Source organism: Rutilus rutilus (genome assembly GCF_951802725.1).
Source record: "Rutilus rutilus genome assembly, chromosome: 21".
Taxonomy (NCBI): domain Eukaryota; kingdom Metazoa; phylum Chordata; class Actinopteri; order Cypriniformes; family Leuciscidae; genus Rutilus; species Rutilus rutilus.
This window is the reverse complement of record NC_140226.1, coordinates 24,215,072-24,238,274: the sequence shown is the minus strand read 5'-3', so window position 1 is coordinate 24,238,274 and position 23,203 is coordinate 24,215,072. Positions and strand designations below refer to the sequence as shown.

The 23,203-nt window shown below is 36.1% G+C and overlaps 2 protein-coding genes across 25 annotated transcripts in view; both read left to right on the top strand.

Annotated features, from left to right (window-relative positions):
• eml1 (EMAP like 1) overlaps positions 1 to 14,736 on the top strand; it is a 60,966-nt gene extending 46,230 nt beyond the window's left edge. For 7 of the 21 annotated variants that reach the window (XM_084393389.1, XM_084393380.1, XM_084393381.1 and 4 more), the window contains 18 exons: positions 730 to 756; positions 4,156 to 4,285; positions 5,039 to 5,188; positions 6,417 to 6,486; positions 6,693 to 6,803; positions 6,954 to 7,049; positions 7,185 to 7,319; positions 7,979 to 8,078; positions 8,428 to 8,579; positions 8,691 to 8,816; positions 9,988 to 10,119; positions 10,324 to 10,391; positions 10,697 to 10,785; positions 10,901 to 10,998; positions 11,491 to 11,578; positions 12,194 to 12,289; positions 13,538 to 13,668; positions 13,874 to 14,736. In XM_084393389.1, coding sequence (XP_084249515.1) covers positions 730 to 756; positions 4,156 to 4,285; positions 5,039 to 5,188; positions 6,417 to 6,486; positions 6,693 to 6,803; positions 6,954 to 7,049; positions 7,185 to 7,319; positions 7,979 to 8,078; positions 8,428 to 8,579; positions 8,691 to 8,816; positions 9,988 to 10,119; positions 10,324 to 10,391; positions 10,697 to 10,785; positions 10,901 to 10,998; positions 11,491 to 11,578; positions 12,194 to 12,289; positions 13,538 to 13,668; positions 13,874 to 13,999 — 1,925 coding nt within the window. In that variant the 3' untranslated portion in view covers positions 14,000 to 14,736. The remainder of the gene's footprint in view (positions 1 to 729; positions 757 to 4,155; positions 4,286 to 5,038; positions 5,189 to 6,416; positions 6,487 to 6,692; positions 6,804 to 6,953; positions 7,050 to 7,184; positions 7,320 to 7,978; positions 8,079 to 8,427; positions 8,580 to 8,690; positions 8,817 to 9,987; positions 10,120 to 10,323; positions 10,392 to 10,696; positions 10,786 to 10,900; positions 10,999 to 11,490; positions 11,579 to 12,193; positions 12,290 to 13,537; positions 13,669 to 13,873) is intronic. The other 14 variants (XM_084393391.1, XM_084393376.1, XM_084393385.1 and 11 more) reach the window with 3 other exon arrangements.
• A 777-nt stretch (positions 14,737 to 15,513) lies between these two features.
• The window catches only part of evla (Enah/Vasp-like a), a 34,614-nt gene continuing 26,924 nt past the window's right edge, over positions 15,514 to 23,203 (top strand). For 2 of the 4 annotated variants that reach the window (XM_084393399.1, XM_084393396.1), the window contains exon 1: positions 15,514 to 15,908. In XM_084393399.1, coding sequence (XP_084249525.1) covers positions 15,904 to 15,908 — 5 coding nt within the window. In that variant the 5' untranslated portion in view covers positions 15,514 to 15,903. Of the gene's footprint in view, positions 15,909 to 21,739; positions 21,813 to 23,203 lie in introns of those variants that run through there. The other 2 variants (XM_084393398.1, XM_084393395.1) reach the window with 1 other exon arrangement.

The window sequence follows — 23,203 nt, the reverse complement described above, 5'->3', positions numbered from 1 at the left end:
TATATTTTATGCTTTTATATTTATTACATTTTATTTTTGTCAAATTTATATTTTTTATGCATTTGGTCACAAAATTAGAACTATAATATAATATAATAAAAAATTTATTCTGTTAATGTCAAATTTTTACTGTAATATAAGCATAGAAACTGCACTGAGAGAGAGTACAGGGTCTTTTTCAAATAAAAGAAGCTTGAAATTTTCAAGATCTGATAGGCGTTTATAGTCATTGTGTTTATCTATTATACATCACTTTTGGTCCGAAGCTGTTCAGTCTTAATTTTTTTAAAGAATACAAAGGAATTCAGCAGCAGTTCTTGGGAATGTCAGAGCAAATTTGATTTGGTGTCAGTGTAAAGCAGAGCGTCCAGTGTGCGCAGCCTTATGAGGCAGAATAAAATTAACTGTTCTTGCTGAAGGCGGAATTTGCACGTTCGTTATTGTATATTTGACCCAGTTGCTGTATTTAACTGTGCCAAAAACTGTGATTAATTGAAGTCATCAAGACAGCAATTCCAGATGTTAAATATACAGTACACCAAATTAATCAAACACCAGTGGAGATTTGTTAAATAGAGCGCTTGACAAATGAAACGACTTTCCCGGAGGAGCTTGTAGAGTAATTATCCAGACATGGAAACCTGGGATCTTATGAACAGGGATCTGCCTTTCCATGAGCCATCTTCTGCCATCTTACATGTTTGTCTTTGTCTTTGTACGTTCACAAAGGGATGCGACGTGTGACACACTGCAAAGGTAGGCACTGTTTGTCAACTGCCCCTTGTGTGAGCAGCTCTGTGGATACAGCTTGATTCTCGAAGCCAGAGGGAAGTTATTTAAATCACTTCAGCAATTAAAGAAGGCAGAATTACAACTCTGCTTACACATGCAATGACAGCTGGTAGAGTTGAGAATCATTATTTATGAAGTGCCAGATACTGTAAAATGATTTAAATAAAGACCCCTATGAACAACCAGTGTTTACAGGAAATGACATCATAGGGGCCCCTGCAGACTCATGACTGTGTGTCAAGGTCAATAAATCGCTTAAAATATCAGATAATTTGAGCTTTTTATGACAAGGCAAGGTTAGTGCAGGAGGTCAAATGTTGTGCATTTAAAAAAATTATGATATTTATGAATTAAAAATGTATGTTATAATACTTTTACATTGAAAAATATATTTAAAAACTATTTTAAAAAATAGTTTAATGTGTACACTCAATTAAGATGTGTACACTCACATGTATGTAAGGTGTAAGGAAAATATTTATTTTAGAGTTATGTTTTTGTTTTTTTTAAACCATATGAATCCAACATAAATATAAAGAGTATATTTTTAAGAACTTGACGTGTTTTAAACTAGATTTTTAAATGATTTTTGCCACAAAGCTGTGATTTTAAGGGGTCTTAACGAGGTTTCTGACATGTTTACATTTTGGCTGTAAGAATCATATAATGTCCCTTTATACAGTTTAAACTGGTATTCTAGAAAGTATGGTAATCTGGCTGACTTTGACAGCTCTGGCTTCATATTACGACAGAATCGGCTCCCACAGAGCTGTCTTGCGTAAAGGTCTGGGTTGATTAGACAAATGCGTGTGTGATAGAAGCTCCCACCTTCCTCCAGACATGCCACCCTTCCCAATAAACGAATGCGCACTCTGTAACACCCTTCTGAGTGATGCCAACCTGTGGTTGATTGCAGTGGAGCTAAAACACAAGCTGGTAACTCTTTGAGTGATGCTGCTCTGACAGCTCCTGGGTGTTTTGCTCACTGCTCATGGCACTTGTTTTTCCACATGCACCATGGGAACACAACAGTTTCCTGCAGTCACACAGCAGCTCACTGGATGGTTTTAGTCCAATAGTTTAATGCCACTTTTTGCTCCACGCACACATATTTGTTCTTTCAGTCCCGTAAAGGACATTTATCATCCTGCGTCAACTAGCTCTTCTAATTTTTTTTCCCCTCTGAAACTGAAGTTTGGTGTTTATCATGAATCTAAAATTAAAAATGTCAGACACATGCATATCTATGTGCAGTGTGTCACTAGGTGGAAATTATTTTCCCCGAACTATAGTCTTCGATATTGATGCAAAATTTGGTGAACGACTCACTGTGTTTTATAGTCACAAAAAAACTCGTAAGGCAAGTAAATTAAAGTAATGTATCTTCAGAATAAGTTTTTTCAGTTTGTTTCCAGTATTCCTGGTTTTCCTCTAGGATAATAGATAATATGCGCCTTCCCTACCCACTGTAATCAGCACTGTAAAAATCATTTTCGCAATCTGCATTTTTGGCTTTCCAGAAAAAAGTTAATATATTCAAAAACCAGACCAAAATTTGTAAGAAAAATCAATTAATAAAACAAATGTATATATTTTTTTTTTGCAAAGTACATTTTTTTAGTTTATAAAAGTTTATTTTTCTTATCTCATTGACTTTTTTAAGCATACATATCTCTAAATCTTGCTCAATGTTTGCTTAAAACATTTTTTTTTTTTTTTTGCCAGAATAGTAGGCTAAGATTAGAATTAAGAATATAAACTTCTTAATTCAAAATATATTGTTTGAAAATGATCATTTGCTGAATTGATCTTGCTTTAATGATGTTTATGGAAAACAAGACAAATTGCGAAAACGATTGTTTTGCAGTGTGGTTTCTTAGTATTGTGGAAGCCTTGTCGTCTTGTTAGTATGGTGGAATCTAAATCTGTTGGACCATGTCTGATCATGATTATACTTCATCCCACCTCTCCACCCTCTCCTGCACCTGCCCTGTCCAATTTGACCACTTCACCTAGTAACCGTGCAGATCTACCTGCACCGACCGTCAAAAAGGACCGGATCCGCCGAACCCCCCAAATCCACGTCAACCGTGCCCTCGCAGTCTCCGAACACCCCGTCAGAGGCCAAGATTGTGTCTGACAGAGCGGCCCGGCTCGGGAGCCGAAAGATCCCTCCGTTTACCCTTCCTCTGAGGAAGTGTACTTCTCAGTCAGTCCACTCGCCCTCAGATATGCCCTCTTACAGGAGTCCAATCAAATCTCCCAGCCAGTATTTTCAAATCTGTTACTAAGCAAAACAGCTGTAAAATTAGCCTTAGTCAGGTGTTAAGGATCTTTATGTGTCTTTTGTTCTGTTTCGTTCTTTTTGTTTTGATTGTCACACTTTGATTTGGTTTAGTTTCATGTTGTTTCTGTCCATGTATGTTAAGCTGCATGTTCACACTTTTGTCTTTTTGCTTTTGAATAGATTTCTTTTGTTCGAGTGTGCATTTTATTAACTGTCCATTTCCTTTTCCATCATGTTTGCATGCATGCATGCATATCTGTGACTTTATTTTGTGTCTATTACTAATTTACCAAACCATGAAATTTCTGTATTCACATGCTTCTGCATTTGATTTCGCAATGTTTGTCTTTACATTTAAATGGACTGTATCTCAAATACTGTACGTAATAAATCATTACCTTTTAAATCTCACTGACCTATTTAATTATTTTCAGAACATAATATATATTATTCTAAACACTATGTTGCAATTCCTTCTAATTCTCCTTTTGGGATAAAATCCTTTTATTTTGTCTTGGATTAACATTTAATCTCCTCTTAAAATACACTACCATTCAAAGTTTGGGGTCAGTAAGATTTTTTCATGTTTTTGAAAGAAGTCTCTAATGCTCACCAAGGCTGCATTTATTCGACCAAAAATACAGCAAGAACAGTAATAGCATATTTTAAGATGTCATTTATTCCTGTGTTTTCAGCATCATTACTCCAGTCTTCAGTGTCACATGATCCTTTAGAAATCATTCTAATCAATCTAATTGGCTGCTCAAGAAACATTTCTTATTATCAATGCTGAAAACAGTTGTGTTACTTAATATTTCTGTGTAAACCATTATACATCTTTTCAGAATTCTTTGATGACTAGAAAGTTCAAAAGCACAGCATTAATTTGATGCTAAAAGCTTTAAAAAAAAAAAAAAAAAAAAATTTTAATGGCCCCAAACTTTTGAAAGGTAGTATATGTCTTCATTATTCTATCTCAGTCAAAATCTGGTGACATTAACATCAACAGATGTCACAGCGATCCTTCGGTGACCCATGCATTTTCTTGCTCTAAAAATCTGTGTTGCTTTTTCTAGATGAAGGGTATGTCAAAATGTATTTGAAGGGACGACCCATCACGATGTACATGCCCAAAGACCTGGTGGACACATACTGCCTGGAAACAAAGGCTGACTTGCCTCCTAAAAAACTGAAACTAGACTGGGTGTATCCTTTTATTGCTGCATGTGAAATAGAAATGGAGCTGCATTTAGATTGATTCTTGTATTGAACGCTCATTGCTGTAAGATTGAATTACCCGTTGATTTATTATTGCACAGAGAATGAGCTTGTAAAAATGTCACAGGTTAAATGATGGATGTGGTTTCTAGGTCAAAGTCATGTAAAAATGACTGCGCATAATGTAAAGCTTCTTGAACGTGGACCTCAAAAGAAAGTATTATTCACTGTGATGTACTAATTCCATATTCTCATTCCAAGTTGCTGAATTTTGAAGCTTGAAGAATGTCTTATCATATACCCTGTTTCTCTCTGGCTCAGCTGAGCACTGCAGCCTGTTGGAGTAGGATATTTTCTGCTCTTCTTACCCATAATGCATTTGGTATATTCCCTGAAAAGGACTTTGTTAGACAGAACTGAGGCTTTTCACAGAAAAAGTCCTTCATTGCTGAGGTTTGTTCATTGTTAAGAGTAGTTTTTGCTCTGAAAATTGCCAAGAAACGTAAGTTACCGTTACCGAGTGAAATGGCTTCTCAAACAAGAAAAAATGTAGGGCGGGACTTGATTTTTGACTTAAGGAATTGATTGGATGGTTGTGGTTTGCTATTGCTGTGATGGGAAGTTAACAGAAAAAAAAAAAAAGAAGATGTACACAGATAAATCATTTATAATAAATACTTAAATATTCCCCCCCCCCCAAAAAAAAATATTGATTTCATGGTGACTTTAACTATGACCCAGTTACGGTTACCGGGGCCGCGACTGTCGATCCAACCTGTACTTGCTCCCGACGGGGGAAACGGTTTACTTCATTGCATCTGTTGTCGTGCTGTATAATGTGGATGAGCAACTACAAAGACACTACACTGGACATACTGATGATATCAAGTGGTAAGACTTACATTTCTATCAGTATGATGTCATTGTCCATGTGGTCATCATAGCATACACTGATGTCACACTCTGTAAGATCATTAGACTTGTACATTACACTTGTACATCTTTTCATCACCTCAGATATTTTAATAAACTGCCATGTTGAAAGAACATTATTAGCCTATTCAAATATTCTGCAGCCTATTTTTTAAAACCTATCCTGAATAAAGTATTTCTGAGCAATGTTGTTTAATTTTCTGCTTTGATGTGCAGAACATTTATCATTAGTTGTGTCACTGAAGGTTATTATTCATTCCACTGTCATCCCAGAGTCTGTATTTTGCCTCTGTGTTATACCATATTAGTTCTGTTTGGGGCATGAGAGTATGGGATATGGGCCATTTTAAAAGCTCAGAATTATAGTTAATACTTTATATAAACCCCTGGTTTCACAAACTAGGCTGAAGCCTAGTCCTAGACTACAGTGCATGTTTGAGCTGTTTTAACTGAACGCAACGTGCACTGACATATCTTTAAATATGTCAGTACCATTGTTTTGTCTCAAGATTCACACCGGTAATGTTTTTTTTTTAAGGCACATTTATAAAAGCTACTTAAATGCCCTAATTAAACTAAGCCCTAATCCTGGCTTAATCTAAGCCCTGTCTGTTAACCCGGGCCAAAATGTAATTAAATTAGTCCAACTATATTTAACATTGAAGTGTCAGGTTCATACTGAGGACTTTCCCTATTTGTACATCCTATTTTCCACTTAACTTTCTCTTAATAAAACTATTCAACCTCCCTGAGAGGTCAGTAAGATTTAAACAAAAAAAGAATAATTAAGGTTACACTTTATTTTAAGGTGACGTAGTTACATTGTACTTACTCAAATACTAACACAGCTACGACACAACTGATCACACTACTGTCTTTGTTCTAAACATGGAAAACCTCATACTTTTTCATCTGTAGAGGAATTTACAGAATGTCTGATCTAAGTCAAAGGCCTTGAGCAAGAAAAGCATCAACAGAAACCAAAGACCTGTGATTAAAATGTAGATGATCTGTTTCCTGTGTTTATGATCGGTCCTGTGACTCATAATGTTCAAAGTCATTGTGTTGTGATGGCATTGACTCAAGAGACATGAATGTGGGATGTCCTCTCACTGCTGTGTCATCGCCTCACTCCTCAACAGTCCCAGCTGTCCACATCTTTAACCTCTTTTCTCTTCCCCTACAGCCTCGCTGTCCATCCCGATAAAATCACCATAGCAACAGGACAAGTGGCTGGCACATCCTCAGATGGAAAAGTAAGATTGGTTATTCAGCTCAGATATTTTAAAACGGTGTCATGCGTAACCATTAATAGCTTGATCTAGCATTATATCCTAATTATCAGATGCGCCTCAGGAGTCTGTCATAACAAAACGTGCATGATCACAATCTCAAATCCACATGCTTTAAATAGAAGTTGAATTGGTCTAATATGCTCAGTGAGTCTGTCTGTGTCTGGCAGCAGTTGGCTCCTCACGTGCGAGTGTGGGACTCTGTGAGTTTGAACACGTTGCACATCCTTGGAACCGGTTTCTTTGACCGAGCTCTGGTCTGCCTCTCCTTCTCCAAGTCGGTAAGAGACAGTCAACTCTATATTATGTTACCAAATAAACGTTGTCATGTGCCACAGCAAAATACAGCCTACATTTCTGTATTTTCTTTTATTTAAATGTACCTGTCATAAGAGCTTTAGAGTGCTAAACATGTCTTTTAAAACATTCAGAACGGTGGAAGCTGGTTGTGTGTTGTGGATGACTCCAATGACCACATTCTGTCTGTGTGGGACTGGCAGAGGGAAGAAAGACTAGCTGAAGTCAAGGTGAGTGCTTCATAATTGATAGCAGTGTCTACTTTTGTGTTAGTGTACCTTGTATGTCAACAAGGGCCATTCACAAGTAAACTGATTGTTTTTATTATGCACATCTTTACAACGTCTCTTTCTCTGCCCTCACAGTGCTCAAATGAGTCAATCTTTGCTGCTGATTTCCACCCGACAGATGCTAATATAATTGTCACGTGTGGAAAGTCGCATCTTTACTTCTGGTCATTAGAAAAAGGGTCTCTTGTGAAAAAACAGGGTCTTTTTGAGGTAATCTCCTATAAGACTTTGTGGTCAGATTCATTTTCCATTTTATTCAAATTTCATTTTTTGCTGAATGATAGCATGATGCACGTTTAGATATGGTAAAACGTGCATCATGCACACTAGCAGTCAAATGCTTTGACACATCAAAACTATAAAATACTGTATATGAATTATATTATGTAGTGATGAAAAAAGTTCCAATTAAACCTTTTTTAGCTTCATCTGGTGCATAATGGGATTAACTATAAAAAATGAACAACATTTTTACTTCAGTTAAACTTTAGTTTACTTTAGTTTTGTGAAAACCGTTCTTTTTTTCAGGTTTCTTTGATGTATATTCCAAGAATAATTTATTTGAAATAGAAATATTTTGATTCATTAGTAATGTGCTTACTTTTACTTTAATGTGTCTTTGGCCTTGGAGAATAAAAGTGTTCAATTCTTTCAAAAATGTTATATTTGTCTCCAAAACTAATTTCCAGCATTCAAGTTAAAGGCTTTTAAGATCATGAGAAACATAAATTCAGTCAAATGTGTCCAGACATTTCACTGTGTAGTTGTAGAATATATAAAACACATGTATTATCATATATTTTTTGTGTGTGTGATACATCTATTGCATTTCTGCTTTAAAAATAAAGTAATATTTATGTTTCTTGCAGAAACAAGAGAAGCCCAAGTTTGTATTGTGTGTGACTTTTTCAGAAAACGGCGACGCCATCACTGGAGACTCGAGTGGAAATATACTTGTGTGGGGCAAAGGTAAAAGAATAAAAGGTTTATTATTATTATTATTAGTGAGTTATTTAGTGATTTATGTGAATGTTTTGTATAAGCCTACCTCCATTGAACTTTGTAAAATATCTATTCTATGAAATTCAATTATGAATGTTGTTTGTACAGTATAAAGGCTGTGTGTTATCTAAGGGTGAGTCTGCTGCTACCAGCAAAACATTCTTTATTTAGTGATAATAAAAGAGAGAGGTGCTCCATTTTTACACAAATCAATAAGACTTTTTTCATATAGGCTGTGAACACCTTTGATTGTTTTACTGATGCTGGTTTACAGTACAGGTTTATATAATGCTTGTTTTTTGGTCATGGCTCACAGGTTCTAATCGTATTAGCTTGGCCATTCAGGGAGCACATGAGGCAAGCGTCTTTGCACTTTGCATGTTGAGAAATGGGACGCTGGTCTCAGGTGGGAAGGACCGTAAGCTCATCTCATGGGATGAAAATTATCAAAATATTCAAACAGTGGAGGTAAGGCATACTTGGATATCATTTTGATGCAGTATGCATTTATATGCTTGAATAGTAGTACCAGATTCAAGCAGGTATCCATAGTTTACCATATGTATATGTAACTTTCAGGTGCCCGAGTTATATGGCCCTATTCGAACTGTGGCTGAAGGACGGGGAGAAACGGTTCTTATTGGCACCACCAAAAACTATGTCCTACAAGGCAGTCTGGATGGAGAGTTTATCCCCATCACCCAGGTAAGTTTACCAGTATATGTACAATAACCGAAGAGTAAATGAATAGTTATGGATATAGAATAAAACTGAGAAAAGAACCATGGTTTTCCATAATATACATAACATATAGACTTATATTTAATTTAATAAATTGTACCATAGTTATTAATCAATTTCTAAGTTCTATCTAATTATTAAATACTAAAATAGTGTCTATACTGGTCAATATTGGATATATATATTGAAGACTGGGCATTTATAATCCTCAAACCTTTGCTGTCATCAAATACTTAACAGTAATAGAATTTTATCAAAATAGTTTATATTTTAAAATATATAACTATAATAATTTAAATATTTAATATGACATATTCAATAATATATTTAAATTATTACATATATAATATTTAAATTATTAAAATATTTAAATTATTGAATGTTAAATCGTTAAGAAATCTCAAAATTAATATACATTTTTCATACTGTGCATTATCATGTTGTGATGCCTAAATTCACTTTTGATTTTTGTTTTTGATGCATTATTTTTAAATGAATTTTTTTTTTTTTTTTTTTTATGAAATTATTTAGACAAAATAATTTATCTGTATTGGTCAATATTTTATATATTTTGGATCCTGATTTCCAATATATTTCTCCCTACTTTTTACATTTAGATGAGACCTTTAAATATTTAAAAAATAAAATATATTGAAATTATTAAATTACAAAATGTATTATTTTATAATTTAATAACACTATTAAATGTAATCTTTAGCAAATCTCAAAATGAATATCCATTTTCATGCTGTATATTATAATATCTGTAATATGCCTACATTCACTTGTAGCATTTAAAACGATTTACTTTTGTTTTTGATGTTTTATTGTAAAACGATTTAGACATATTACTTCTGTATTCAGTCTGTATTCTGGCCTTAATATAAAATAATAATAGCATGAAATAATTATTGGCTTATCAGTAACAGAGAGAATATTAAAATCGGTGCATCACTACTAGTAGTAATGTTAGTTAATGAGTTTGACTGCGGATTTATTCCCTGGTATGTTGAAAGAAAATGAATCTTTAAGTGTAAAGGAGTAACTCGGTTTGTGGATCTAATACAGAATATGATTGATGTTTGAAACTTTCTTTGAAATTCAAACCAAATTTTTGCATCTGTTTGATTTTAAGGGCCACACAGATGAGCTATGGGGCCTGACCGTACATCCGCTGAAGCATCAGTTCCTCACCTGTGGCTATGACAAGCATGTCTGCCTGTGGGATTCAGGCTCCCATCAGCCCATCTGGTCCAAAACATTGGAGGTGAGTAACCTGCCTCTGTAGGCTTCACTTGCATTACTGTAGTGTCACCTCACAGCTTGCACATCGGTTTCTTGTTATTGAAAACCTTGTCACTACTACAACTATAATGAAAAGAGCTCTGGTGTTCCTTAGGCTGAGATGTAACCGCGTTTGTGTTGACAGGATGTTTGATTGAGCATGTATGTGTGTTTCCCTCATGGACAGGACGCCGCTCAATCGGCCGGCTTCCACCCTTCTGGGGCAACGGTTGCTATAGGAACACAGATGGGCAGGTGAGGCGAGCCATTTCTTTTCATCGATGGGGTCCCTGACACATCATTACAGTTCAGGAAAGTGGTCTAATAAAGTGTTACATGAAAGACCCAAACACTTATTATTATGCTAATGCCACACAGGAACACAATACCATCCCAGCGGCATTCTTCAGCCGTCTTTGATTTCCTTTTTTTTTTTTTTTTTTTTTTAATAAAGGCTTTGGATGAAGACCTCATCTAAGAGTCTAACCTTTTATTATGCTTCAGGTTCTTTAGACCTGTGTGTTTAATAATGTCCTTTCACTCATTATCAATCTGCGCAGGTGGCTTGTTCTCGATACTGAATCGAAGGATCTCGTCACGGTGCACACGGATGGGAACGAACAGCTGTCGGTTATGCGCTTTTCTCCAGGTTAGAGTTAATTTTCCTAGCAGCTTTTCCACTGCTGGCTGGGAAAACTTTAGGAAGTTAGCCAGAAACTAGTGCTCATTAAAGTCTCTGCAATTGATTCGGTTATTCCTTCCAGATGGTAATTTCCTTGCAGTCGGGTCACATGACAACTACATCTACATTTATGCTGTGGCAGAAAATGGCAAGAAATACAGTAGAGTTGGAAAGTGCTCAGTAAGTATGTTTATGCAAAATATGACTTGTTTTGTATAAATAATGAGTGTAATAGATTATTATAGACCATAGATTACAGTGTTATGTTACCGTAGTATTATTTCTATACTATTATAGTATTTATTATTTTGAATTAGCTTTTAGTTTTATATTTTCAGTTACATTTTCATTTGGTTGTTTTTGCCCTTTTTTTATATTTCTATAAAGCTATTATTTATTTTTATTTAAGTTTTAGTTTAAGTAATTTTAGTACTTCAACTAAAACTCATTTTATTTCATTAAATTTCTAATTTCCGTTGTTTTTTTCCAAAATGTTTTTCTAATATTTATATTTTATTTCAGCTTTATTTTTATAATGAAAAGGATATTTTAATAGTTTTAACAAAAACACTGCCACATTATTATTATTATTTGTTAACATGCACACAAACACACATCTGTCTCCTCAAATTAAGGTTGTTTTTAACGTTGTGAGTCTGTTATTGCTCACAGGGTCATTCGAGTTTCATCACCCATCTGGATTGGTCTGTGGATTCTCAGTACTTGGTATCCAACTCAGGAGACTATGAGATCCTTTACTGTAAGTATCTTTACTGAGGACTGATACTTTATTTCTACTTCAGAGTTTTTTTTTGCATCTTTTCTTGATGTTAGTGATCATGTTCAGGACGAATATTAGCCATTCTGCGTAGTTGCATGAGTGGCATTGTATATTTTCCTTCATTACTTGACTGCAACCATAATTAGTTAGTTAAATGAATTCAGTCAATACATTTGAATAAAGTATGGCTGAAGTTCCAAACACTGTTACATGGAAATACTCAGTAATAAACTTATTTAAATCAGTGATTCTCAACCTTTTTGACTCAAGACTTTTTATTTCGAATGACACTGATAAAGCCTGACAACATCTCATCTGACAGCAGATACTGAATCAGGACAACTTGTTTTTCTCATCTGACAGAAGTGTCTTTCTTTCACACACCTCTTACAAAATAAAGAATAACGCTTAGAATGATGTATTTTGTTGTTGTTGTTTCTTTGACTGCTCTCTCCGCGACCCACTCAAAACGGTCTTGGCGACCCACCAATTGAGAAACACTGTTTTAAGTCATCTTGAGGGCCCCTAGTGGACCTCGGCCTGCTGGTTGTTAAATCCATCCATTCATATTATAAATTCATTGTTGTCTTTTAGGGATTCCCTCTGTGTGCAAGCAAGTTGTGAGTGTGGAGACCACTCGGGATATTGAATGGGCCACTTTCACCTGTACTCTGGGATTCCATGTTTTTGGTAAGGTTTATGTTTTGTGTCATGCATGGCAGTGTGAAATAATAAAAAAAGAATATTACATTTCTTTAAAGGGGTCATATAATGCCATTTTTGTACAAGCTAATATGATTCTTTAGGGTCTAAATTAAAAGTTTGTAATGTACTTTAATTAAAAATTCTCATTAGTATTGTAAGAAAACACTCATTTTACCTGGTCAAAAACAGCTCTGTTTTCAGCACGCCGTTTAAGTGCATGTGTCTTTAAATGATAATGCGCTTTGCTCACCCCGCCCCTCTGTTCTGTGCATACACCGTTTGAAATAATAACACAATAACCATAACGCGTTGTTCATTATAAACGTGGGATTATGAATTATATTGAGAACGTCGTACATAGAAAACATGCCGTAATGTACCCTGAGTGTAAACAGCCGTATTCATCGTGAAGCGTGCAGCAAGCGATTTGCAAAGATTAATATAAATATTAATATAAAGGTTAATAAAACGTTACACTCACTTCAGTTCTTCTGGAGGTGCAGCAGGAACACGAATAGTTGATACCGATCCTTTTTTCAGGAGCAGCTTCTTAGTAAAACCAGCTTTATACTGACCCCCGTTTATAAAGCAGTCTGGTGAGAAATGATTCGCGCAAACATGAAAGCATTGACGTTGATCGTGGGGAATATTCCCTTCGAAAACAAAACTCAGCCACTGCGTCTTCAGCGGTTCGGATTTAGGAACATCAACATGACTGCTGTGTTCCTTATTACACCCAAGAACAGAACACCACAATCGATTAGACGCCATTCTGCTCATAGACAGTGCTCCAGCGTATCAACAATGACCGCGCGGACTATGATGACAGACAGCTCGCTCACGAGCGAGGGCGGGTCTGTGTTGAAACGCTGCTGTCAATCAACAATCGTGGGAGGGGCGTCACAAGATCGAATGGCTTGATTTGAGACAGGGGAAAACATATAAGGAGATTAAAAAAAAAAACACTGGATGGATTTTTATCATTTTATGATGGTTGTGTACAGGCACTGCCAACACACATTTCAGTACAATCAACTTGTAAAAGTGCATGTACCATTATATGACCCCTTTAAAATAGTTTAATTTGTAGTGATAGTAAATAAATATAGCTGAACATTTCACAGTCTTCCTCATATGCCCATAACTACACAAAAGAGTTATTTTTGTTGTGTTTTCTTCATAAATGTTAGCATACAGCCAAAGAAAATGACATGTATATTCTGTTTGTGTTAGGTCTGTGGCCGGATGGCTCAGATGGGACTGACATCAATGCTGTGTGCAGTTCATATGCAAAGAGACTGCTCGTCACCGGAGACGACTTTGGCAAAGTTCACCTTTTCTCATTCCCCTGCTCTCAGTCCCGGGTAAGAAACAGCACTAAATCTCGGGTCGGGTAGCTGGGGAATCCGGGGGTGGGGGGTTGGGGGGTCTCCCTCGGGATGAAATCGTGTTTGTCCCCCTCGGGGGAAATCGCAGGGCTCCCTAGAATCGGCCCTGGATAGATATTATTCATTTTAGCACTAAGTAATGTTAAAATATGGTCTTATTTCTCTCTATCTACCTCTGCAGGCTCCTAGTCACATCTACGGTGGACACAGCAGCCACGTCACCAACGTTAACTTCTTGTTTGACGACAGCCACCTAGTCTCTACAGGAGGGAAGGACATGAGCGTAATGCAGTGGCGTGTGGTGTAAAACTCCCAGTGTCACACTGAACTTTCTTTTTTCTGGGATCAAGTGGCTTGGGAAAGCAAAAGTGGGTCCATCGACTACAGACTGAAGTGGAGTCTCAAATTTATTTGCCTTTAATTGTTATCTCAGGACACCAATATTTGAAGTGACTCTCTGTTTTGACTGTCTCACGCACTCCCTAGGCTACGAAAGAGATGTCTTTGAATAACAAACTAAAGAATCTGCCCTAAAGGTCAAAGTTAAATGTGATGCCAAAGCACATGGAGGAATATATTGGGAATGAATGAATAGTCCAGTCCAGTATATATAAGACCAATATATGTGATCAAAGCACTAACACTGTAACATGGTAAGTTACTTCAGAGGTATCATTTAGAGTCTTAAAAATACCATCAGTTATACTCTATCAGACTGACTGTGTTTTGATAAATTGCACGTTAAGCATCATTTTGTACAAAAAAAAAAAATCTGCCTCCGTAATCATACTTTTTTAACCTTTGCTGCCACTGTCTGGTGTGTTGAGGTACTGCAACCGCTTTCCCACGGTTGATTTCATTTCATTCTATCTTCAGCTGTGTGTTCAAATATTTATGGTGTTCCATGAATTTAAAATGTAATTGAAGTTTAAAGAAACTTAATCAGCCATCAAAATCTTCTCAAGGAGGAAAAAAAGCATGAGTTTGGGAAACATAGTGACTGTACTGCAGAGTCAAAATGATTAAAGCCTTCAATGACTTTCACTTGTTAAATCACTCCCACAGCCATTATCTCTGATTTAGTTTAATCCTCTGTCTGACATCAAATCTGTTATGCATCAACTAGCTTAACTGAACGTCATAACGTAGTGCACATTTACATTAGCGTTAAGCTCCATTTTCATAACCTCCGCTTGAGAAAACAAGAACAGTTACAGTCAAATGATTGTAGTAGTATTAATAAAACTAAGCATGCACAAGCTTGTTTGTAACTGTCTAACCTATTTTTCCATATTAATTGTCAGATATATGAAATTAGAGGGAAAGAATGTTAGTTCTTCTCTGAAATATGAGAAAGCTGTGTTTTTGACCAAATTGGCTTGTTGGATCAAGGTTGGAGTGAAGGAGAATGGAAGATGTTGCTGAATTTTAAATGTAGGCCTACAACCACATGACAATATCCTGGTATATGAATGTTTAGTTATATGAGAAACATTAGGAAAAATAATCTGTTGTTTCACCTTGAAAAAAATCATCCACCCAAGTATAACAAGAGGATCAAATAAAAACACATGGTGGTGTTAAAATCTTTGCACTGTAAACAGTGAAGCCCTGACCTGTAGCACACGCATTCATAAACATAATTTGTTTATGCCTGTTTATACAACAGAACCAAATGGGCATGAATAACAGGAAGAGAAGGAATAACAGTAACCCAATGAGGCAGGGCTCAGAGGAAGTTGCAGTGCGGCATATTGGCCACCAGCGGTCGCTGTTCTGCGTGTTTGTTTTTACACTATCCCGATAAGCTCCTTTCTCATTGTCATAACACGGAGGAGGAAAATGGCAACTCCAGTGCGCGTTTGCAGTCCGCAATTCAGATCGATGTTGTAGGCGCGACCATGAGCTAAACATGGGATATGTTTTATTCAGCTGTGGTGACATAGAGCGATATGCTGTAGATCTTTCGAGACATCTGCATTGTTTCTGATCCGAGGACCGGCTGTGCATCGCTGGATGAGCATTGAACATTCAAGCTGACCATTGTTTTATGGAATAGTACACGTGTTGTATAAATACTCACTAAAATACATATTTATGCGCTGATATCTTTACATCGAGCGCCTCGCCTCTGTGGCTTTTAAGTTTTTTCCCCTTCAGCTTTTTTAATAATTTATTACATCCATATATTCGTGGGGATATCATCAGAAAATGAGGTAAGCTGCCCAAATGTGTTGACACAGCATGCATATATTAATTTATACATTGAAATGCATTGGTGTATACAAATAAATGTATTGCTTTAGATATTTATGTATTATAGCAGTTGACACTGTTAATCACATCTAGCCTATTGGGTGTGTTTCAAATCTTGTGAGTTCCCTACCTAGACAGGAATTTGGTTGGCCTGTATAGTAGTGGGGGTTTGATTCATCCCAGTGACTTGAATCTATTGAATCCGTTCACTAAAAAGATTTTTTCACGCATTCATTCAGTGACTCTTTCTGGAAGTTTTACCAGTAGGTGGCGACAAGCAAATGCCCTTTTGCGTGTTATGTGAATCATGGAATCATTCACTCAACTGTCCTCTGAACGCTGAATTGTTCGTGATCGAAATAAATCGTATTAGCCTTAATTTTATGCGTGGCTACAGATCTGATTGGTTGTCAATATTTCATTATTAATTTTGTCACATTCTCACCAAGAACTATAACTATAAATATGTCTACTGTAGCATTATTTTATTGTCGGTTCAGACCTAGACGTTCAAGTTGGTATTTTCTCCTTTTAAAATACTAAGTAATAAGTAATAAGAGTAGCGTAGTATGCGGTTCCGAATGGACCAAGCGATTCCTTCTGAATGCATTTGAAAATATGAATCAGTTCAAGGAGCGACTCGTAACTTCAAAAGATTCATTCGAATCATTGATTCATTCACAAATCAAACACCACTAGCGATCATTAGAACACGCCCAGATGTCGAGCCACAGAAATGCTTTCTGAGTAGTCAGCTCATAGGATTTGGCACACAGCCACTGAAAGCTCGAGCTGAGGCCGTTTATGAGTGAGCAGATCCTACCTGTTTTCTGTTCTGCTGACATCAGCGGATAGTGACAGTGTTTGGGGTGTGTAACGCTTAAGCGAACCGAGATGCAGAGTATTGATGCCGATTATGGCAAGCCGTTTTAACATTTAATCCTTTTAAAACCTACTTGTATGTATTTTCATGCTACTAGTACTTATGTTTAGATACTAGTATCTATTCCATTAAGTACTAGTACTTATTCATTAGCTACTAGTGCTTATTATTTTAGGTACTAGTGCCTATTCTAGTGCTTATTCTTTAGGTACTAGTGCCTATTCTAGTGCTTATTCTTTAGGTACTAGTGCCTTTAAAGACACTGCACGCCTGTACTGCTCCATTAGCTTTATGAATGAAAGATATAAAATAGACTGTGTGTGGTCACATTTACTGGCAGTTCAGTTAAAATCATCATCATGTCCATCGGCATATGGCAAGCCGTTTTAACATAGAAAATCTTTTTTTTAGTTAGGCTACTAGTAACATTTTAGATCAAAGATATCCTTACCTTATACTAATACTATTTAAAAAATCAGTTTGCAAATAATATGTTGAATATTAATGAACCAACAACATATCAAAGAGAGATGACACAGGAAACGGACTGAATTGCAGAAGGCTGTTTTTATAATAACAATATAATAATAGCCTACCTTTTTAAAGGTATTAGAGAAAAAATATATAATGAATAGGCATATGTAATATAGTGCATATATTACTCTTATTTTGACATGACTCTCATTCACAGACGCAGATTCATATTCCGAATTTTTGATTGTAAGGAATTATGAATGCTCACCAAAAATCCCAATCTCTAAGTATTGTGGTTGTTTGGCTGGTGGGTGTGAACGGGTCTACTTAACTGTTGTTTGAATTTTATTATTGGCAAGTTTTATTAAGTCTTTATTATAGCCTACTGTACATTCAAAACAATAAATGTCATATTAAACATATATCTTTCCTTGTGTTCATGCTGACAAATCAGCTAAAAACTAGCTAAATATTTAGCTAGATAAACCAACAAACCCAGTTACTTACGAAAAATCAATCTTCTATAGCCTTAGTTTAGCCTGCATTACCATATGAACTCTGATTGGATGGTTGAGAGTATACTCATGTTTATGTAATGAGCTGTTAAAAGAAGATATCTCTTAGTATCTATTAGGTTGAAAATATCTTCAAATTAATAGATACTATTGCTATTCTGTTTTGATATCATCTAGTAATTTATGACTAGTAATTATTCCAATATTGACTAGTATCTTTTTAAATATTACTAATAAGTATTCATTAGATGCTAGTACTTATTTATTGTATTAAGGATTAAATGTTAAAATGGCTTGCCATATGCCGATGGACATGATGGTTTTAATTGAACTGCCAGTAAATGTGACCACACACAGTCTATTTTATCTTTCATTCATAAAGCCAGTGGAGCAGTACAGGCGTGCAGTGGATATTCACTGTTCAGAGTAAATCTGGAAATGACGATTCTTGTATTCATGCTTAGTTGTGTTTTGGAAACAAATGCATCTGTAATCAAATCACAAATAACAGTGAGCACAATATTTATCACTTCGCAATTGTAATTCTAAAAATGAAGAAAAGACTTTTAGTTTTTAATTTAGTAATTATAGGGGGAAACGGTTTACTCTAATCAGAAATTTCACATGATTTTTTAAATAAAAATGTGTTTTCTACAGTTGATTTTAGTCCCTTATTAAAGGGATACTCCACTTTTTTTGGAAATAGACTCATTTTACAACTCCCCCAGAGTTAAACAGTTGAGTTTTACCGTTTTCGAATCCATTCAGCGAACTCCGGGTCTGGTGGTACCACTTTTAGCATAGCTTAGCATAGATCAATGAATCGGACAAGACCATTAGCATCTCTCTCAAAAAAATGACCAAAGAAGAGTTTCGATATTTTTCCTATTTAAAACTTGACTCTTCTGTAGTTACATTGTGTACTAAGACCGACGGAAAATGAAAAGTTGCGATTTTCTAGGCTGATATGGCTAGGAACTATACTCTCATTCCTGCGTAATAATCAAGAAACTTTGCTGCCGTACCATGAGTCCAGCAGGCGTAATGATATGACGCAGCGCCTGATAATGGCCATATCAGCCTAGAAAATCACAATTTTACATTTTCCATCGTCTTAGTACACGATGTAACTACAGAAGAGTCAAGTTTTAAATAGGAAAAATATAGAAACTCTTTGGTAATTTTTTTGAGAGAGATGCTAATGGTCTTGTCCGATTCAATGATCTATGCTAAGCTATGCTAAAAGAGGTACCGCCAGACCCGGAGATCGGCTGAATGGATTCGAAAATGGTAAAACTCAACTGTTTAACTCTGGGGGAGTTGTAAAATGAGCCTATTTCCAAAAAAAGTGGAGTATCCCTTTAAGCTATTGTGATATCACTACCTTGTAAATTTAGGCTAGTAAACATTTTGAGCTACATGTAAATGCATATAGAGTATCAGGTTACACTTTATTTTACAGTGTACTTACTCTAGAAAGTACTAATAATATAAGGTAAGAAGCTACATAGGGTTTAGGAGTAGGTTCAGGGTTAGTACTTAGTTATAACCCATTTATAGTAATTGCTATAATAAGAACATATGTACATGCGGAACAGGAATGTAAAATAAAGTGTGACTGAGTATCAACATCAACATGATGTAGCCTACATAAGTTTGTCATTATCTTCATATAAGTGCATTTATTTCAGCCTCTTTTTAGTCTTCTGCATAATGTCCGCTCTCCCTTTCCTTTATTCTCTCTCCGTCTGGACTAGAAGGAAGTCTTAAATTGTGCTGGACCGAGTTGCGTTCTTGCCAACAGGAAACTGAGGAACTGGTTCAGTGGAATGATTTATTCAACCCTTGACTCTCTGAGCAAAAGTCTTTACTTCACAATATAGGCTATTTTTAGCACTAGTGCTCCATCATGGGGAAGTGAGGGCATTCACTTCACAGGCTTGATTCAATTCAGGAATGCAAGAAAGTGCTGAGCGTGTTTGTAAGGGAACGCTGTAAGAGCACACGCCTAGAGAAATACAGCGCATACACAGACCCTAGTAATTTGTGCATGTAACAATATTTTTTCCAAAAATCCTGTGGTGTGGGGGAGGGGGTCTTAGACCCGACCCTGATTTGTCGGCAGGAAGTAATGAGTGTATGAAATGAGCTCTAGCTATGAGATCTGTTGATAAGGTGAATTGTACAGACACATGGATTGTTCGTTTTTGTGGACGACTTCAATAGTATGTAGAAGATCCTGTTTTCGGTTAAACATTGGAATGATACAAATGCCAATGATCTCTTCAGGTTGAAACTCTTCTTTCAGACTTATTACTTATAGGTGATTGTTTACGAGGATTTTTGGTCTTATCATTATTTTTGACTTTTAAGCGAATGTGTTTCCTGGTAGTGTTTCCTTTTGCGTAATTTATCTGAGACCCTAAAGATGTATCAAATCCAGCTGTCATGATTCATTCTGTCATTTTCTAAGAACCGGGACTCATCTTCCAGCACAAACAGTTTTTACTACGGTGTGGCACTATATTTTATCGAGCCACAGTGTACATGCAGATATTAAAAGTTTTATTATCAGCTTTTGAAATATTGGTTATCTGCAAAAAGAATTTTTTTTTTCTTTTTTTTTTTTCTTGTCCATGGTACCCAATGGAGTACAAGCATGGCCTCTAGAGGGGAAGTAAAATCAGTCACTCACTCCTTGTGGAGGTTTTGTTATGATGCAACCATTCTTGTCAGATTCACAAACCAATTAATATAATGCACATGAAAAAAAAAATGAAAAAAAAAAAAGATATTGTGGTCATGATTTAAGAATTTGTTCCCAGTTCTCTCAGCTTATTACTTAGTTCTCTCTTTTTAATTGAATCATTGCCACAATTTGATTAACACTAGGGAACAAATTATTACAATGTGGCCATGATTTGCCTAAAACAAGGGAAAGGATTAATCAAATGTTGCCACTGTTTAACGAAAATGAGGGAACTAATTAATAAAACATGACCACAAATTAATATGTCACAGAAACTAATTCTTCATTCATAACCATGATACGTATTGTTTTCTGCATGTCATGTGCACGGTCTCATGAGACAGTTCTTGTAATGTATTGGTCAAATAGACTTATTAGTTTAAACGATTCTAATGAATCATTCACTGAATCTGTCAAAGCAGTTCTGACTCAATTTGACTCATTAATGAACCGTAAGTCACCATAACTTTTATTCATGTCATGATTCAATCAAAATTAACCAAGAACTGCTACCGTGTTATATGTACTATTTATATATGCACTTAGTTTGTACCACATTAAGAAATGAACTGCACTGACTGGGTGTTCATATATCTTAACATATAAATAACATATAAGCATATGTCTTAACACATTCAGAAAGACTTCTTTACTTGTCAAGATAAATATATTTTCTTACAATGAATACCAGCAGCCTTCTTGTTTCTGCAAGTTGCATGAATGTGTGTGTGTGTGTGTGTGTGTGTGTGTTTGTGTGTTTGTGTGTCTCTAAGGATCATGTCACATGTGGCATTTTCTCGGCTGTATTTCTGTTGTGGAAAGAGGCTTCTTTAAGGCTGTGTTCCAATCCTTTGAGTGGATAAGAATGGATGTGAGCAGGACAAGGTGACTGGTCCATATCTGTCACATGTCTCTTCTCTCTCTCTCTCTCTCTCTCTCTCTCTCTCTCTCTCTCTCTCTCTCTCTCTCTCTCGTTCACTCGTTTCTTCCTCCTACCCTCCCTCACCACCTTTTTCTTTCACACACTCCCTGGTTTTGCCTTATTGAATCTTAGAAATGAGTGCACTTCGTGATTTACCTAGCTGAGAGGATGAGGGATGAAATAGGCACAGACTTTTCTCTCTCTGATCCCCCCTCCTTTTCCCTGTTTTCTTTTTGTTTCATCCAGCTGTAAGGAATTTTCTTTCCCCTTGGTTTCTTCAGAGCTCCATCTTCCCAATATGTATTCTTTTGATGACTACGGGTAAGAATCTTTCCTCTGTGGTTTTTGTTATTACCCTGTTTTTTTGAGTTTTGAGGATTACCGGATGTTTCGCTTAAAAAATATGTTGACTTCATAATGGTTTCAAATGGTTCAAGTGCCTTTTAGTTTGTTAACTTAGTGATTTTTTTTTTCCCATCAGCTGTTCCCTCTGTGGAGCGAGCTGACTAATCTACAAAAACAAGCTTGGGTTCAATAGCTACAGTGCAGGAGTCCCAAACCCACTCCGTGTTTTACTGTTGAGTCATTTAGCATTTTGGAAAACCATGGGTTTAAATAAGAAACCAGGACACTGGATTGGAATTTTCAGTCTGTAGTTTTTATAGTATTGTGAGTTTTGTCCTGCAACGTTTTAGTACTAGACAGTACTCTTTTTTGTAGTAGTAAATATGTATGTTGTTGATGTGCATGTGGAAAAAAAGTTCTTTGAAATGATTTATTTTATTTTATTTTGGCTTAATGGAGATGTAAAACTGGAAAAGAACTGAGTTAAGCAGTTGGTTTACAGGAAATGAAAATGTGATGTCCCACAACTGGGAAGATCTCCAGACAGAGAAGCCGTGTGCTATGTAGGGACAACAGTGTGGTTGAGCCCGAATTTGGGATCTCTTGCATTTGATCCAAAGCAGAGCCAAACTTGTCAAACAACTCTTTCATTAAAGCTCTTTATTTTGTTACAGAGACAGCAGGTTAGAACGTACTGGCAGAGGCAAGACAATCTTTTAGTTAAACTCACGGTATTACAGGATGTACACATGGTAACCTATTAATAACCAGTGAAGGCAAAACAATCCTTGAAGATTTGTTGAAACTAGACTGACTACACAGCTCCTTCCTCCTTCCTTCTGTCTGCCGCTGACTGTTTTCTTTCTATATTTGTCTCCTAAAAAACAGTGTAACCTAATACAAGCCTATTTTCACTTCTGATTGCTAGCGCACTAGTCATTTAAATGATTTGCCTTTAAGGATAAGGATTAGTTAGAGTGTCCGGCACCTGGTATACTATGACCAGAAGGTGGGGGAAGGGTGCGGGCCATTTGTCCACTTTTCTCATCACCAAGGAAACTGCTTCCTAACTCAATATCAAGGTCTCATGTCTAGGTTTATTCTAGTCAATTGCATGCGTTTCTCTAATGCATAAGATGTTTCACTGCTCATAGAAGTTTTGACAGTTAAATCTGTTTTTACTCCCCTTAAAGGGCCTATTTAAACTCGTCGATTTTACTGATCAGATAGCAATCTGATTTGCTGAAACGGTTTCATTTACACTTGGCCACATGTGTCTCCACAAAATAAATATAATGCAAATTCAACAGAGTTCATGTTCATGTTCAGGAGAGAGAGCTGTGTCGGCATTAGTGAGAGTATTTAGT